This window comes from Pempheris klunzingeri, chromosome 4, assembly GCF_042242105.1.
Source record: "Pempheris klunzingeri isolate RE-2024b chromosome 4, fPemKlu1.hap1, whole genome shotgun sequence".
In the NCBI taxonomy this organism is placed as follows: Eukaryota; Metazoa; Chordata; class Actinopteri; order Acropomatiformes; family Pempheridae; genus Pempheris; species Pempheris klunzingeri.
The window spans coordinates 6,847,499-6,863,742 of NC_092015.1; the positions used below are offsets into that span (position 1 = coordinate 6,847,499).

At 40.2% G+C, this 16,244-nt stretch overlaps 2 protein-coding genes across 3 annotated transcripts; both read left to right on the forward strand.

Moving 5' to 3' along the window:
* Positions 1–3,018: 3,018 nt before the first annotated feature.
* LOC139199973 (arfaptin-2-like) lies at positions 3,019–8,119 on the forward strand. Of its 2 annotated transcripts, XM_070829191.1 has the most exons (10): positions 3,019–3,073; positions 3,173–3,281; positions 3,649–3,757; positions 4,234–4,296; positions 4,856–4,942; positions 5,083–5,186; positions 5,325–5,546; positions 5,624–5,781; positions 5,876–6,050; positions 6,787–8,119. In XM_070829191.1, exons 2-10 carry the CDS (start codon positions 3,183–3,185, stop codon positions 6,940–6,942), a joined length of 1,173 nt encoding a protein of 390 aa, XP_070685292.1. In that variant the 5' UTR covers positions 3,019–3,073; positions 3,173–3,182; the 3' UTR covers positions 6,943–8,119. The 2 variants fall into 2 exon arrangements, with proteins under 2 accessions (XP_070685292.1, XP_070685293.1); XM_070829192.1 differs by lacking the exon at positions 4,234–4,296.
* A 2,866-nt stretch (positions 8,120–10,985) lies between these two features.
* On the forward strand, positions 10,986–16,215 carry LOC139199960 (FH2 domain-containing protein 1-like). Its single transcript, XM_070829171.1, has 11 exons — positions 10,986–11,235; positions 12,186–12,247; positions 12,852–12,954; positions 13,089–13,174; positions 13,261–13,361; positions 13,475–13,545; positions 13,631–13,742; positions 13,872–13,938; positions 14,030–14,147; positions 14,235–14,399; positions 14,483–16,215. The coding sequence occupies exons 1-11, from the start codon at positions 11,026–11,028 to the stop codon at positions 15,740–15,742; spliced, it is 2,355 nt and encodes a 784-aa protein (XP_070685272.1). The 5' UTR covers positions 10,986–11,025; the 3' UTR covers positions 15,743–16,215.
* The last annotated feature ends 29 nt before the right edge of the window (positions 16,216–16,244 follow it).

Sequence of the window (16,244 nt, forward strand, 5' to 3'; positions counted from 1 at the left end):
GACATTCAAAGCATCCAAGGATCCATTATGATGATGAATTGCTGTTTCACTGAGAGAGTATTGATTGAACCACCAACTGGGAAAAAGGTTGAAAGATTGTTTTAAATGGCACATTAAAGACACCATAAAAAAATTACTTCCATGTGGTCTAAACTGTAAAAACTGTGCGCTGTTTGTAATTCCCATGGAGTAAGGATGCAGGCAGCACTGTTTTGCTATGTTTTTCTGGATCCCTCTGTCTCACTCCAGTACTCTTGTTTGCTGCTGCAGAGCACAGGGGACTGTGTGAGGATGAATTTCCCTCCCAACATCTGGAAGCGTGCTTAATGATCATTAAAACCAAGATGAACTATTCTCCAAAATGACAGGGGGAGGGGTACACTGTGGTTTAGGTCTCACGCTCCCCTCACATACATACGCTAGCTTTGTGACATGCATCACAGTCTCATAGGAGACCCCGCCTGAGCCCCTTAAAATTTAATTTGGTCTTGTTCTAAATTTATAGGCGACACTAAATTTACATTCTCCTGTGTGAGAAACTGGTGTCTTAAAATGTCTATCCAAGGGTGAGAGTAGAGAGAGCTTGACAACTGGTATAAACCCCCAACAGCTGCCCATGTTAAAACATAAATCTGTTGACTGTTATGAAGCATCTGTGAAATTTCCCTCATTAACATGCTGAAACATGAGAATTTGTGATTAAACTCTACTTTAATTATCCTAAATACCTACAGTAATTGCAGCTTGAAATCTTGTACAATGCTGGTAACCAACTGCTGCACATCATTTCCTTTACTTTCACTCCAAAGAAACAAAACAACTGGTTTTAAAATTCAAGTCTCAGTAACAGCAGGCTTTTTGTGGCCCAAGAATAATGTGGAGGTCAAAGGTACCGGAGCTAAAGGATGTTGAGTCAGTCACTCTCTTCAAATGGTAAGTCAAAACATACCCTTTCAATTATTCTCTCACCAAAGTGGAATTAAAGCAGCTGGCCAACCCTGAAATATTTAGATTTGAGATGATGGTACCAGCAGCAGCCTCATTTGCTTTCCATTTCTGTGACCTTAGTACCTGCCCTCTGTAAAAATACATTAATAGACTATAGTCATTGATTGACAAGACTTGTATATATTATGACGCAAAGCATATTACTATATTGGGTCAGTCTGTTGACAGTATCAATTGTAGCCTTGTATATTTGCTCCAGGAGAGAAGTGATAGATATTTTCTTATGCCTAACTAATTTAAAATCACCTTTTCAGTCAGTCACAAAGTGGACTCAACAAAAGAAACTATTTGCAACAAGGAAATGCAGAGATAATACGCATTATCACATATACTATACGCAGATCAGGTGTAAAACTTACATGTGAAATCAAGAAATGAACAGCCCATTAAAGTTAAAGGTCTGGTCACATTACTCCTTCGTCCTAAGAATTTGCTCTCTCCCCCATTCATTTCTGCAGAAGATCACACAATGAGTGAATTCAAGCATGCATTTTCTATTTCAGCCAAAACTTCAGACAGCTCTGACTTTGCAGGTCAGAGTCACCTTTGTCCAACTTTGATGTACAAGGCCGAGAATTAAGAATATACTGTATTATTGTATGCTGTATATGTGTTTCATTACCATATTTAATTCTGTTTAACGCTACCTTTAATGCTTCTACATATCTTAACTTGTGAATTGAATGACTGAGAATGCTTACAGACATGTTCACATACACTTATGCTTGTATAGGATGCAGCACATGCCTTGATGATGATGCTCAGAAATCTATGAATTCTTCCAGGAGGATCAAAAGTGGAACACATAGCATGCCAGTCAGATTGCCTTTGACATACTGACATGAATAACCCAACTTCATCATTTGCTATTTTGTTGTCTTTGATCTTGGGGATGGAGAAGTCTTATTTGATCATATGCAGAATCAAAAGCAGAAGGAGGATGATAATAATGAGGAAAACGCAACAAGGAGAAAAGTTTTCTCAACATGAGATTTTAGGTGTTTGGAAAATATGTCACGCAGGAAATCAGCACATCATCAATGAAAAATTAACCATTTTACTGTGGGAATACAATGTGTGTGTGTGTGTGAGTGGTTGGTTCACTGCTCAGAACTGGATCAGAGAAATCACAGGAAAAAAAAAAACATTTGGAAACCATGTGCACCTCTCCTGCATCCCTGATTGAAACAAATGAGGCAAATAATTGGAAGTGTGGTCAGTTTACTGGGGCGAGGCCTATCTCGAGGCCTTTCACATCTCAAAACAAACGACCGTATTTATACAGTTTGAGTTCATGAAATATTGCAATCAATGTAACAGACAGGATGCAACAAACTTCCTTCGAATGATTAATACCCACAATTTTTGAGGGGAAGACGCCTAATGGAGCAACTGATGCAGAGATACTGTATGTGCAGGATGTCAGGTTTAGTTTTCACTGGTCTGTGGGCTCTTAGTGACATCTTCAGGAGCAGGATAGCACTGCAGCTTGGGGATAAAGCTACGTCAGCACTGTACGACGTGGAAGATGGAGCGGGGGAGGAGGCTTGACGATGATGCTACGTTGAAGGTATTATCCTTCAAATTAAGAGCATGTATTAACAGTTTACGCCCCCAGACTCCCATTTGTTTATTAACACACCCTAAACAGTATCGATTAGAGGTTTTACTCCAAGTGCATTGGTTCTAAAGCAAAGTCATGTGATCTAAAACGGAATAAAAATCTCTCAAACTTTTATTTCGAAGTGATACTACTAAAGCTGATAGCTTGCTGGATGCAGGGATTTTCAGGCAGACTTATATGGAAGCAGGCAGATAACGTGAGCGCTGCAAGAAAAAAGAAAAAAATCATGGATGTAGCAGTGACTGATAATTGAAGACAACGGTGCTTTCAAGTTGAAATTAGTTCACATAGTGCAAACAACGGCTTGTTTGTCCTGCGGACGACTGCACTTGGCTCCAACACCAGGCTGCTACAGTGGTGAGAAAGCTAGCTGTCAAGTAGCAGCCCACTAGCCAAGCCCCATCAGCACCGCTCACATTAGCCAGCCACGTTAGCATCAATGTAAGTGCTGCTGTTTTGTGTCTACTGTGCGATTATGGCTTTGTTAAACTACAATCATGATCCCATCTTTGTGTGTCAGTGTTTGCTGCTGCCTTGCAGAGACTTCATCATGGCAGACAGTATCATGAGTAAGGCTGCTACCATGGAGATCCCCATTAACAGCAATGGAGACACAGGGACTTTGCCAGAGGATGACAGCCTGGAGCAGGTCAGTCAGTCACCTCACCGTCAGTAGCCTTTTGCTGCCTATGATACTATCTCCACTGTGGTTATCTGGCCTTTTTCTCATGACAGCACAATCTTGGACTGTGGTGTTGGGTCCAACTGTTACCTAACCATGCACAGGCCTGCAGCTATGTATAGCAGCTATAGACCACTGTCACCATCAATACCTGCTACTAGGATTGATGTGTTAACAATATAAAGACAATCTTTACATAACATTATCAAGGGTGCTCAGTTTTCTTTTTACACTGTTTATAAACTGCAGATGATGTGGAAAATATGACCAAGTGATTGTATTTCTTGCCTTCTAAATCATTTGAATTGCCACTATTTTGTTGTAAATCCAACAGGATTTGCAGCAGGTGATGGTCTCTGGACCCAACCTGAATGAAACCAGCATTGTCTCAGGGGGTTATGGAGGACCTGCAGGGGGCATCATTCCTACCAGCACTATCAAAGGTACTGCTAGAAAACCTGACTGCCATCCCTTACAGATTTTTTTAAATCTTTGGTTTATTCTTTACAGTACAGATGCAGTCAAATGTGTCACGAATTCAAAGGTGCATTTCGCTGTACCATAGCATAAAATTATGCTAATTACTTTACATCAGTTTATGAGGATAGTCGATCAATACAAAGACCCTGCAATTACTTTGCCAGTTGCTGACACATCTGGCCGTGTTGAATGGTCCCCGTACCAGCATACACACATACGCACAGACACACTCTGCCTATAGTCGATGGCAGGCTGCCATGCGCTGTGCCAGAGATTTGTCACTGTTCTTGCAATCCTTAAATCAATGAAAGAGGTAGATATGTAATACCCCTTTAAGAGACCATACTGAGTTCTTGTCTTTCTTTTATTTTGATGTTTCACTGGATAGCTGCTGACCTTTAGGCTCCTGGTTCATATTACAAACATCCATATCCCATAGGGCCTGCAATTCGCTTCAACCCTGAGTATCTGGACAGAAGACGAGCCCCTGCACCAGGACCAGGTGGCCGTGTATTCTGACAACCCTTTTTTGGTTTCTAAGTTAACCTTTATTTTGGTCTGTTTTGGCCCCTTTATAACAGGGTTTGGTATTGCTTGACCAAAGGAGTTGTATGCAACCTTGCTTGTACCTCTTCAACTCACAGCAACAAGAAGTGTTTTGGCCGTTTTCAAAATTAGGGATGCACTAACCTGAGATTACACGTCTGTCACTTAAAATGTTGTATTGTTGTCTAATAAGAATGTCCTCTTTTGTACTGTAAAATGCACTTTGGATGACTCTTGTCATCGTGTAGTACTTACCTTTCATCCCATCAAGTCCATTTTCATCTTTTTATAAATCCCTTTATTCTGCATGAGAAACCTGCATGGTGGATTATTTCAAAGCCCTTTTAACTACAGCTTATTATTACGCATCCTCCATCAGAGAGCCTAATGCTTTTCTTTCAGTCTACATACACTGCTGTTCAGCTGCATATCTCACTGCCAAGCTCATCTGTCACATATTTCATCCCATGCCTTCCTCTCATCCTCACTCTTTATCACTACCATGTTCATTTCAGACATTCGCATGAAATCCAGGGGTGTTAGCTTACCTAAAAGCCAGTCTGCAGCCAGTCGACTTGCCCAGCACACAAACCTGCATCCAGGTATCACCAGGCTCATCGCCATGTCCACACTCTCCTCACTCATTGTCATGTTCCATGCAATTTCTCTAAATCTCTGCCTTGTAAACTCTGATTACTGGTAAAAATGTATTACAGTGCACATCATTTTTTTTCTCTGTTAGGTTCGTCGAACCATAATCCTAATAATTCAGCTGAAGAAGTTTCTCGTGGTGTAGCAGTGGAGAAATTGGACAGTGTAAAAAAATGGGGCATAAACACCTACAAGGTATTGTGTACTGTGTTGAGATACTTTGTTTCCAAAAGCTGATAAAATGCATTATGTTAGTCCTATTCATCCCTCAATCAGTTCTTCATTTTCTGTGTTCTGGGTTTAATGTAATGTCTTTCCATTACCACTATGCAGTGTACAAAGCAGATGTTCTCTGAGAGGTTTGGACGGGGTTCACGAACAGTAGATCTGGAACTGGAGGCTCAGATTGACGTGTTGAGAGAGACCAAGAGCAAGTATGAGAACATCCTAAGACTGGCCACTGCACTCATCAGTCATTTTCAAAGCATGGTGGAGACACAACAGGCTCTAGGAGACACCTTCACCGATCTCAGCCAGAAGTCCCCAGAGTTGCAGGTACAGTATTGCCAAAGCTCCCCGTGACATGACATAGAAAAAAGGCTTGCTGGTAAAACCTCTGTGTTTGTCTGCAGGATGAGTTTGGGTATAATGCGGAAACACAAAAGCTGTTGTGTAAGAATGGCGAGTCTCTCCTCGGTGCCATCAACTTCTTTGTGGCCAGTATCAACACCCTGGTCAACAAAACAATGGAGGATACTCTGATGACTATTAAGCACTACGAAAATGCAAGGTAACAAACCTTGACATCCCGTTTAGGATGTCAGAAATTTAATCTGAAACAAATAATGAGAGCCTGTGACAGCCTTAACTGTTTTTGATTACAGACTTGAGTTTGACGCGTATCGGTCTGATCTGGAGGAGATGAGTTTGGGGCCCAGGGATGCAGCTACCATGGTCCGCATTGAATTGGCTCAGAATGATTACCAGATCCACAGAGACAAATATGAAAGGCTGCGTAGTGATGTCACCATCAAGCTCAAGTTCTTGGAGGAAAACAAGGTTTGTAGTCTCCAATTTTCTTTTTTCTTTGAAATGCCCATCTATAAAAAGACTTAACCTCATTCCAGTGAAGTACAGGTATATCCCAGGACCCTGTGACATCACTGTTTGGTGTGGTTACAGGTGCAACAGTGCACACTTTTGACCACACCCAACCACTGGCACCTGTGATGCAGGGTGTGGTCAGAAGCCAGCATTAGTTACTGCGTACTGTTTTTCAATGTTATAATCCTTTAAAAAAAGGTCACAATGCTTTTTCAATGTAAAATCTAAACCAATTGGTAAATGACGCATTCTAATCTGTCATTGCTTTCTCACATCAAATTGTTTTGATTTGTTAAATGTGCACAGACACATGCATATTCATGCTGTTGTGGAGAGACTGCCTCAATTTGGTCAAATTGAATACAGACTTGCGATTCGCACTGATAAACACAGAAACACATGAGTCTGTTTGTATTTTGGCTGTTTTTGCAACGTTAATGAAAAATGTCACTGTTGCGTGTATGACATTAATGCCTAAAATAACCAAACAAGCCGATCTGTTACTTCAGAATACATCTTAGAGGAATGTTATGTACTAGTTGCTTTTTTTGTTGATTTCTCTGACACTAATGTGAGCAGCTAGTAAATGTCATCTTAACAGATGTCCACTGGCTGTACATTCTAGTTATTATTAACACTTAAAACTGTGTTAGTAATGGCAGCCATTACCTCTTCTTTTTTTTTCTTCTAGGTGAAGGTGATGCACAAGCAGTTGCTTCTCTTCCATAATGCTATCTCAGCATATTTTGCTGGCAACCAGCAGCAGTTGGAACAAACTCTAATACAGTTCAATGTAAAGTTAAAGCCCCCAGGATCAGACAAGCCGTCCTGGTTGGAGGAACAGTAAAGAGCGCTCAGGGTTCAGCTGTTTGATATGTACAGTGACACGCAGGTCAGTGAAGGACTTGACATTGTGGTTAGATGGTAAAGAATTAATTGCATAAAGGAGTGTATTGTAGAGATAATAGCTGCTGGTGATGAGAGAAAAACATGAGATATCTCTTTTGTAATATTTTTCAGTATCGCATATCACATAGATGGAACAACGATTTCAGTTATATTTAGATTCTTTTGTTACCTTTTGTTACTTTCTTATTCATTAGGGGGCACAATCATTTAAATGTATATCACTTATTCTGTGCAGTATAGACTTTTATTGTGGAGATACCCCTGGGCAGTTTTGCACATGCATTATTTTGTTGCTTTTTATTGTTGAGTATATCACATGGGAGGAATTCCACAAATCAGCAAGTATGGATAATGTCAGAAATGTAAGCAAATTTTCTCTGAAATTATATTTCTTTTTCTTGAGTATGCATGACTGAATCCTATTCTTCCAAATTTGTTCTACAGATTGAAATGAAACACATCAGGATGTGGCTTGATTTTGAAATTTATCCCACCATGTCTCTAATACAGCTTTGTGGAATAACTACCTGAATGGTCAGGTTACATGCACAGTAGGAAAAATGTATATATTCATAAATATATATATTGAATATAGGGATTTTCTCTAACCTAATATACAGTACAATCCATAATTAGTTTGATCCCCTAAAGTTTGGATACCTTCAGATATGTACTTATGAATCCAGCACACTTACAAGTGTCTGTCTTGTTTACTCCAGAGTTTACACATGGAAACAAGCCTCAAGGCTCAAATATGTTTAGGAGTAACTCAGAGTCAATCAATACATCAGATACTTGATGAATACAAACACTTCAACCATCATATCATCATCTACAACCATCATTGCACCAGTGTGCAACAAAAAAAATCAGCATTTGAGACTCATTCGAAGTTTCACATTTTACAACACCAACAGCGAATGGGAACACTGGGTACATGTGCTACCACATGAATTCTAGGATATAATTCAAGTTCCAGTATCTCTTCAAAGATGAATGTATGAGTTCATGTTTCTTATTTTGTTTTATTTATTTACCAATCTGTAACATAACATTGTGTGTTATGTACATTTCTTGTAAGTTCTAGCCAGCTGTTTGTCTTTGTCTTGTCCTGCATTTCCAATAAAATCTTCTTGATGTTTTGATTCACTTAACTGTGCAGTTGACACATATGGGAAGCTCTCACATTGTTGTCACGATTGTTACCGAAAAAAATCACAATATGTGTAATATGTATGGCACCAGTAATTATGTACATCATATTACAATCTGATATATCTCTGTCTTACTTCATAATCATCAAATTACACTCAGGTTACTGTAGAAAAGCACATTGGAGCACATTGATCACTAAACAGTGGTTTTTTTTAATTGTAATTTCTTGTTTTTGTTGCTTTGGGAAACTTCTTTTTTTGCACAAGATGATTAATCTTCTTGGTATTAGAAGTCATCACCAAAGTTTACTCACTACAAATACTGAGTGAAATAAAGTCAGACACACAATCTGGAGATAAGACTGTGTAGATAACAAGTATAGTCATACTTAGCTTATTTAAGTGATTTACTACATGAGGGATTTATTATATACTACAGTATACAAGCTTAGAAGAAACAAATTTTAAACTCTGTGATGGGTTGGACAAATACACATCACATCCTTTGGCCTTCTGTATTCATTTACTGTATTTACCTGCTGTGTGTATCCATCACTGATTTAGTTTCAGTACGTTCTTATTCATACGTAAGACACTATTAATTATGTACAATACAGTGTATGTGAATAATGGATACATGAGAAACCTCAGATTACAATACACATTGTATCACATTGTAGGCCTGCTGATGTTGAGTGAGCTTAGGTGGATTTGAGGGATGTCAAATAAGGCTGAACTAGTTTGGCCTGATGTTATTTCCACAATGACTAACTTGAACAAGCTGGGTGTGTTATTTGTGTAGGTGTGCAGCTGGTAAAACCTATGATCACTGCAATAGAACGATATTTAGATCACACACGTTCTCTTGATGATTCCAGCTTCGCTCCCAGTGAACCTAATCCTATCTGAGTAGGGTGTATGAACGCTCAAAGATCAAAAGCATAAAATCAGATTAAAACACAGAATTGATCCTGCAAACACACGCCTAATCCCCTCTCTTGTTACACTGTACCTTAGTATAAGTGTCAGAGTTCTTATCTTGAAGTGACACACAGCTCAGAGTGGACTATCTGGAGTCCTGAATTAATTCTCCCTTCAGGTTTCTCTGAATGGATCTTAACATTCCCTGAGACTTCCCACTTAAGATTCATTTTACTTTCAAGGCTCATATGCAGGGAAAAGGCCTGCACGTTTGAAAATAACATATCTGGTGTGGAAAAAGTTGCAGTGGCCTTAGGCTGAATTATTATGTATCTTATGTCTAATTATGATTCTCATGTGAAGTGTTGGAGTAGAGGAATGGCTAGTTCTTAACTATTATTGCAACTTCCGAAACATAAATCTGAAAAGCAGGGAATCTTAACATAAGTAAAGTTTAAAATTGCTTGCTCTTGCATAACTTTGCAAGACATAGCTCATGATATTTCTTAAATCTATTAGAATCTATCATTCTAAGGGTTTATCATTTGGGGGACAGAGGTGAAGTGCTTGCAGCTAATCGACTAATCTGTTTGTTTCTCTCCCCCAGGCCACATCGTGTGAGCTGGTCAAGTGGTTTAATATTTAACCAGAGCATGTAGTTTAACTTTAACTGCTGCAAACACATTCGCAGAGATCAATTTTCTTCCCCTATCGGTGGCGGGTCGGTGATCACGTTGGAGGAGTCCATGAATCCAGTGGACCGCTCACAGACAGTCATGACAGCTGGACTAAAAACACAAACTGCAGCCAACAAGCTAAAAGCAGTAAATCCCAGAGTTCCTCTTGCAGGGAAGGCGTGGGCTGCCAGGCGCATAAATGGGAGACCTGGGCGTGTCATTTCCACGCAGGTAGTTTCGACACATTCAACTTGTTGTCACTCTCAACTTTTGATGGTGGAAGTTTTAGCAAGACAGCGGAGGGAGCAGAGAGAAGACAAGGAAACAAGGACAATATGTCAGCAGCTGAATGAAAATCAAAGGTATGTTGACTTTTTCCCTCCTGGTCTGTACCTGACAATACTGTTCGTTTATTAACCAACACAGTAACTTGGTTGTTTTAGCAGGTTTTGGATTAAGGTGGATAAACTGAGTTGGCAGAGAAAAAACAGGACTTATTATTATTATTATTATTATTATTTAGAATTATGTATTATTCTCATAATGTTTTGCCAGCTTCATGAGAGATTACCTCAGTAACTGACCTCAATTGAATATTATGAGGCACAAAGTTCATTTATTTGTTAATCTACGACATTGCACAACCTAATTGATGGTGGAGTGCGGAATATTTCTTTATAGTTCCTCCGTTAGTGCCAGTTATTTTCCCATAACACGTGTGAGTATGATGATAGATTTGAAGTAACTTGAGTATTATGATTCCAAAGTTTATCATAGATTATTATATTGTTTTTCATAAGTGTTGATAGCCTTTTACAGCATAACTGTCAATGATTTTAGGCACAGTGGAGAAAGTCCATTGCAAAACGGTGCTTAAAGTCATAGTGTGCATGTGCATTTTTGTAACTGTTCCCACCCTGTTCTGTGTCTTTCAGTCTGAATACATCATCCTAACTGACAACATTGCGGAGAAGTCCTTCCAGCACAACAGCTGCAGCACAGTCCTATACAAACAGTCTGTCAGATCAGCTTATATTTCACTGCAAAGTCATTAATCATTCCTGATAGTGTGACTGAGACCATGACAGCATCCCAAATCTGTTGAGAGCCCCTTGACAAAAAATGCAACCAGGAGGACCTCCTGCTCCACCACCTCCGCCACCGCCACCTCCACCTCCACCTCCACCTCCACCTCCACCTCCAGCCCCTGGCCTCCCTGTGTCCCTACATGGCGGCCTCATTGCCAAGGGCAGCCGCCAGACCTCTAGGATGCGCAATTTTAACTGGGAAACCCTTCCCAAACACAGAGTGATAGGAAAGCACAACATCTGGACTGCAGATATGACTGATGGGGAATATGAACTGGATACTGATCACATAGAGGAGCTGTTTAGCCACAAGCAGGGTCAGAGGCAACTCAAGGCCCTGAACCGCCAGAGTCTGAGGAACCTGCCAACTGCCACCTCAGGAGGGGGAATGGTGAGTACAACCAGCCACAGGATACAGGTCTATGCCTTTGCTGAATCAGAGTGACACTTTAACCCCAAGGGTTTGTAGCAATAGATTGAGATGTTTGGGGTTTTATTTGTTGTGTAATCCTGAGACATCGAGACTTCTTTGGAACTGGATTGATTGCTTTCCTATGTATGCAGTTAAGATAAACAGGAAGCATTCTTACAATGATTCCCTCGGCTAAAACCTAAAAGGACAACTGCAGCAAACTCTGTATTGGATCTGGATAATGATCTCCTCGTTGCCATAAATCAATCAATGTCTTTTATAGGTAATGGGTCTAGAGTGACATTTTAGAAACGCCACTTTTTTCATATCTTCCTGAAGAAAATAGTCAATTTATGTCTACGTTGACAGAATAGTGGTAAGAAATATAATGTAATGTCTGCCTTAAGAACATTTTGTTTTGATTTAGATTCACTCAATACAAGGGTGGAGTCTCACTATTAATATCTGTTTGCTAAAGGAAGGTATAATTGTGTCCTCATACAGCACTACTCTGTATAGCAGCCTGTTCGTGGATTTATTTCCATTACTTTAAAGGCAGGTCTTAAACAACTGGCAATAACTTTTTTTGTAGATCTATTTATAATCTTCACTGTCATTTCTTTGGTAGATCAGTTGAGGTTGATGGTCTAAGAAAAGTGGGTTCAAATCTGCTGCTAAACTTATACTCTGTCCTATGTCTGCATTTCCAAGAGAGACACTGAGAAAATGTATCACTAATGCAACATGTTATCTTTTCTGTGATTGTTCAATACGATCAACTCAACAAATTCTTAACCTTTGGAAGTGACTATGTGTTTGTAAAGCTGAGGTATCTGTTATACAGAAGACACTGCTCAAGTCAATAGTGAAATTATCTTAGCAACTGACAAGCTGATTATATCCTGGCCTGTGTCTGTTTCTACTCCCAGGTTTCCATCCTCAGCTCCAAGAGGAGCATGAACATTGGAATTTTCCTAAAGCAATTCAGGCGGTGAGTCAGTGGTAGTAAGGTGTGATCGTCTTTGCACAATTGTCTTGTCGTGTTCTACTGTAAAAAAGAAAAGAAAAAAAAAACACAGGATGAGGCAAGCAGATTAGTCTGGAACATGGCTGCCTCATGCTCACAAACTCTTGAAAGCCAACATGTCCTGGCAGGTTTGATCTACACTGTTCTACACCCTCAACAGGTTACTTCACTGTGGTAATCCTCAAATTATTCAGAGGTATTGTAAATGTATTGCCTAGGGCTATTTGGCATATGCAAGAGTTTAACCAGGAAATGGAACAAAATACTACCTCAAACATATGCACAAACGTGTGCATATGTTTTTTTCTCTGTTCCAAATATGTTCCTTGTCAAAGGATATTCCATCAGTCTAATGTCCTGTACAGTGTTTTTCTAAGGGCTGACATCAGAAGTGTTGCTATTTGAGCAGGCTCAGTCTTGTTGATGCAGCCCAACTGTTCCAAAGACACATAAGTGTGGTATTAACATAGACACACGCTGCCCATAAGAAGTACCCACCCTTAGCAAAAACAAGATGATTGGTAACTAAATATCTGAACCCTCTCTGTCTCTTCACCTCCCTCCACAGGCCTGTAGAGGACATGATTAAGGACATTAAATCAGGGAGTGGTCTCACTTTTGCTCCTGGAAAACTGAGGGAGCTTTGCAAGCTACTGCCAGACGAAGGGGAGGTACTAATATTTTTTGAATGTGTCTAATGTGTCCTTTAAATCTTACAACCTTATTGTTTGTAATCTCACCTCAAAAACAATCTAATTGTAAGATTTGTCTGCCTTGTTTTGAAAAAAATTTCCAATGAATGCAGCAGAAGCAGCTGGCCAGCTTTAAGAGTGATCACTCCGCCCTCCCTGAAGCAGATCTGTTTATGCTAATGCTGGTCAAGATTCCCAGGTGAGCTGCCCAAATATGATTCCATGTATTGCAAATGTTAAATGTCAGTGGTACTTTACTAATGGTGAAAATGTTGTGTCTGTTAGTTATGAGGAGCGTCTCCGTAGCTTGGTGCTCAAAGAGGAATTTTTTCCCCTCGTGGATGAACTGAAAGAATTCATTAACACTTTGACAGCTGCTGGAAAGGGTATTGTTTGTTGTCCCGGGTTTTAAATAGATAAGACTCATTACTGATTCAGAGCAAAAATAGAGTTGTAGACCCATTTAGATTTAAAATTCAACATGTGTCTCTTCTTTTAGAGCTGTTGGACTCTGATAATCTCCATTCTGTCATTCGCCTGGTACTGAAGACTGGAAATTACATGAATGCTGTGAGTGTGTTATACGTGTTTGTGCAGTCTTGGAGTCTTTTGTATTTGTGCATCTCTGGGTCTCATTTTATTGTTTTCATCACAGGGTGGCTATGCAGGCAGTGCAGTTGGCTTCCGAATGGCTTCTCTGTTGAAATTAGCGGACACCAAAGCAAACAAACCTGGAATGAATCTTATGCATTATGTCGTGATGGCAAGTTGCTTTTTAAATTGTTATTATTATTATTGCTGTCTGATTTCAATGGGGAATGATTTTTTTTCCTGTGTCTTAAGATGTGTTTGTGAGATGTGATTTTTATACAAACTTTAATATTCACCACAGCAAGCTCAGAAGGCAGACATGGAACTGCTTAGATTTCCAGAACAAGTCGAGCACATTGAGGCTGCAGCAAAGTAATCAGTCTTGTATTAAAAACACTCACCATATTCTAACCGTCTTTTTATTTGCTGTACCATCACAATTCATCTTTTTTTGTTCTTTTAGGATAAATAAAGGTGAAATTGAAGCAGAATTTGAAAGACAAGTAAAGAAACTACAAGATGTCAAAGCTGACACCATGAAGCAGGAAGACCTAAAGGCACAGATGGAGGATTTTCTAAAGGTGAGGAAGCCTGTTGCGCAGTTTAGCCCAGTTTGTGTGAATCCGTTGACTTGTATGTGCTAATGTTTTGATTTGGGCTCCATTTAGGAGGCTGAGGTCTGTTTGGCAGAAGTAGAGACTTATCTTCAGGAACTGCAGTCAGTGAGTGACTCTGTGGCAGATTACTTCTGTGAAGACCCAAAAAAGTTCAAACTGGATGAATGTTGCTCCATTTTCAACTCCTTCTGTGAGAAATTCATTCGTGCCATGCAGGTAAGCCTGTGCTCTTGCATGTTTTCCTTAGTTGAGGTAAAAAAAACCCCTGCTCGATCCATTAAATGTGTCATTTTCTGCAGGAGAACAAGACTCGGGAGGTGACAGAAGTGCAGCGGAGACACAGAGACAGATTGCAGATTGCTTCTAAGCGCAGGTCCACAGCTACCTGCTCCAGTAGAGACAAGGAAATGGATGGAATTGCATTAGAGTCCATACTACAGAGCTTCCTCACCAAGCGTTCCCCTCGGAGGAGACCTGGAAGGCCCTCATCATCTCATGGAAGCCCCACAAGTGGCAGCCCCAAGAATGGGAGCCTTTCAGAAATTATCTCAAAGTCAAACCTCCCCACTGGAAATCAAAACAGAAGAAGCTTATTAGAAGCTAACGAGATAAGCAGGAAAGAGTGGAAGTCAGCAGTTGAACTCACAGAGAACTCTTCACAAAATAAAACCCAGTCTAATAGTGAGGACAACAATGCAAAAGGTGACAGTCCTCATGAAGAGGAGGTGAAAACTTCCAAAAAAGAGAACTCAAGAGGTTTAACACATCCAGCCAAGAGAACTACTAGCATTTCCTCCTCAGGCGGATCTTTCTCAGCCACCACTAACGATGGTGAGGAAGATCTACAGAACAATAGTGAGGAGGAGGCTCAAAAGTTGCGTGAAGCATCTAAAAAAGTTTTGCACTTTCAGAACAGCCGTGGCAGTGTCTCATCTGCAGACTTTTCTCTGGAAAATCAGAAATCTCCCGGACCAAGTACCATCTTGCCCCGTCAACGCACCTTCGATGAAGACACAGAGTGGCATCCTGGAGATCCAAACAATGAGGATTTAGTTAGATTTTTGCTCAACTCTCAGTCCTCCTCAAAACGTAACCTTGGCCGCCGCCATACTCTACCAACCAAAGTCCCTAAAACAGAGGGAGAGGAAGATCATCTGCAGGCTAAGCCTCCACTCAGAACTCCTAATTCTGCAGCAAGAGAAAAAGGGGCACTGCCTGCAGGAAAAGTCTTTGACTTTACTGATGTACCTATTCATAACTTTAGAAAATCTGGTGCTTATGACCAGGATTCTCCATCAGTAGAGAAGAAAAGCAAGACAAATATTTCTGTAACCCATGCTCCAGCTGAGGGCCTCGGGGAGCAAAACCAAGAGGGCAAATCAATGGAGCCCACAGGCACTCGCTTGCAGAGGAATAGTGAAAATACTCCCCCTAGGAGTACATGGATTAAAACTGAAACCTCTGGACTATTTTTTAGCTTTTTAAAACGCCTTGGAGATATGGGCAAACTGCCCAACAGCAAGGAAACTGTGCATAAGGGCACTGATTCTGGTCTATAGACTTTGAAAGATTTGAAAAGTCAGGGGAGCACATGTAACTTTAGAGTTGTAATGAACTCATGGTGATGATGTAGTGTTGCTTTTAATGCTACTTTTGTAAGTTGATGATGGCGTTGTAAAGAGATGGAATCAAGGCTCGAGGAAAATGGTTGGAGAATGTTTTTGACAAGGAAAGGCTATTTTGTATGTCGTACCACTAGATGGCAGAATACAACAGTAACATGGCAAAGTATTGCTCAGAAAATAGGTGTGTTGCTGATTCTCAGGCAATCTGTACATTATCTAGTAAACAAAAGAAAGATAGACACACGCACTGTACAACATTTTTTCCTATTTTTTAATCTTTGAATTTCAATATTTCCTTGACAGAATGGCTTTGTCCTCATCAGCTAAATAAATTGGTTTATACTTACAGTGTGTGCTCTTTGTCTGGATTTAAAGTGTACAACCTTGCAGAATGTGTTGAGAAAGTAAATGAACGTTGTGGGAGCACAAGAAAGCA

What these genes read in the sequence shown, in the direction of transcription:
- LOC139199973 (XM_070829191.1), top strand. Translation starts at nt 3,183, where the DNA reads ATGGCAGACAGTATCATGAGTAAGGCTGCTACCATGGAGATCCCCATT. An exon ending in GCACACAAACCTGCATCCAG is followed by an intron (nt 4,943 to 5,082) that starts GTATCACCAGGC and finishes TTTCTCTGTTAG; the next exon opens with GTTCGTCGAACCATAATCCT. An exon ending in GGGGCATAAACACCTACAAG is followed by an intron (nt 5,187 to 5,324) that starts GTATTGTGTACT and finishes ACCACTATGCAG; the next exon opens with TGTACAAAGCAGATGTTCTC.
- LOC139199960 (XM_070829171.1), top strand. Translation starts at nt 11,026, where the DNA reads ATGCGCAATTTTAACTGGGAAACCCTTCCCAAACACAGAGTGATAGGA. An exon ending in TACTGCCAGACGAAGGGGAG is followed by an intron (nt 12,955 to 13,088) that starts GTACTAATATTT and finishes CAATGAATGCAG; the next exon opens with CAGAAGCAGCTGGCCAGCTT. An exon ending in TTTGACAGCTGCTGGAAAGG is followed by an intron (nt 13,362 to 13,474) that starts GTATTGTTTGTT and finishes CTCTTCTTTTAG; the next exon opens with AGCTGTTGGACTCTGATAAT.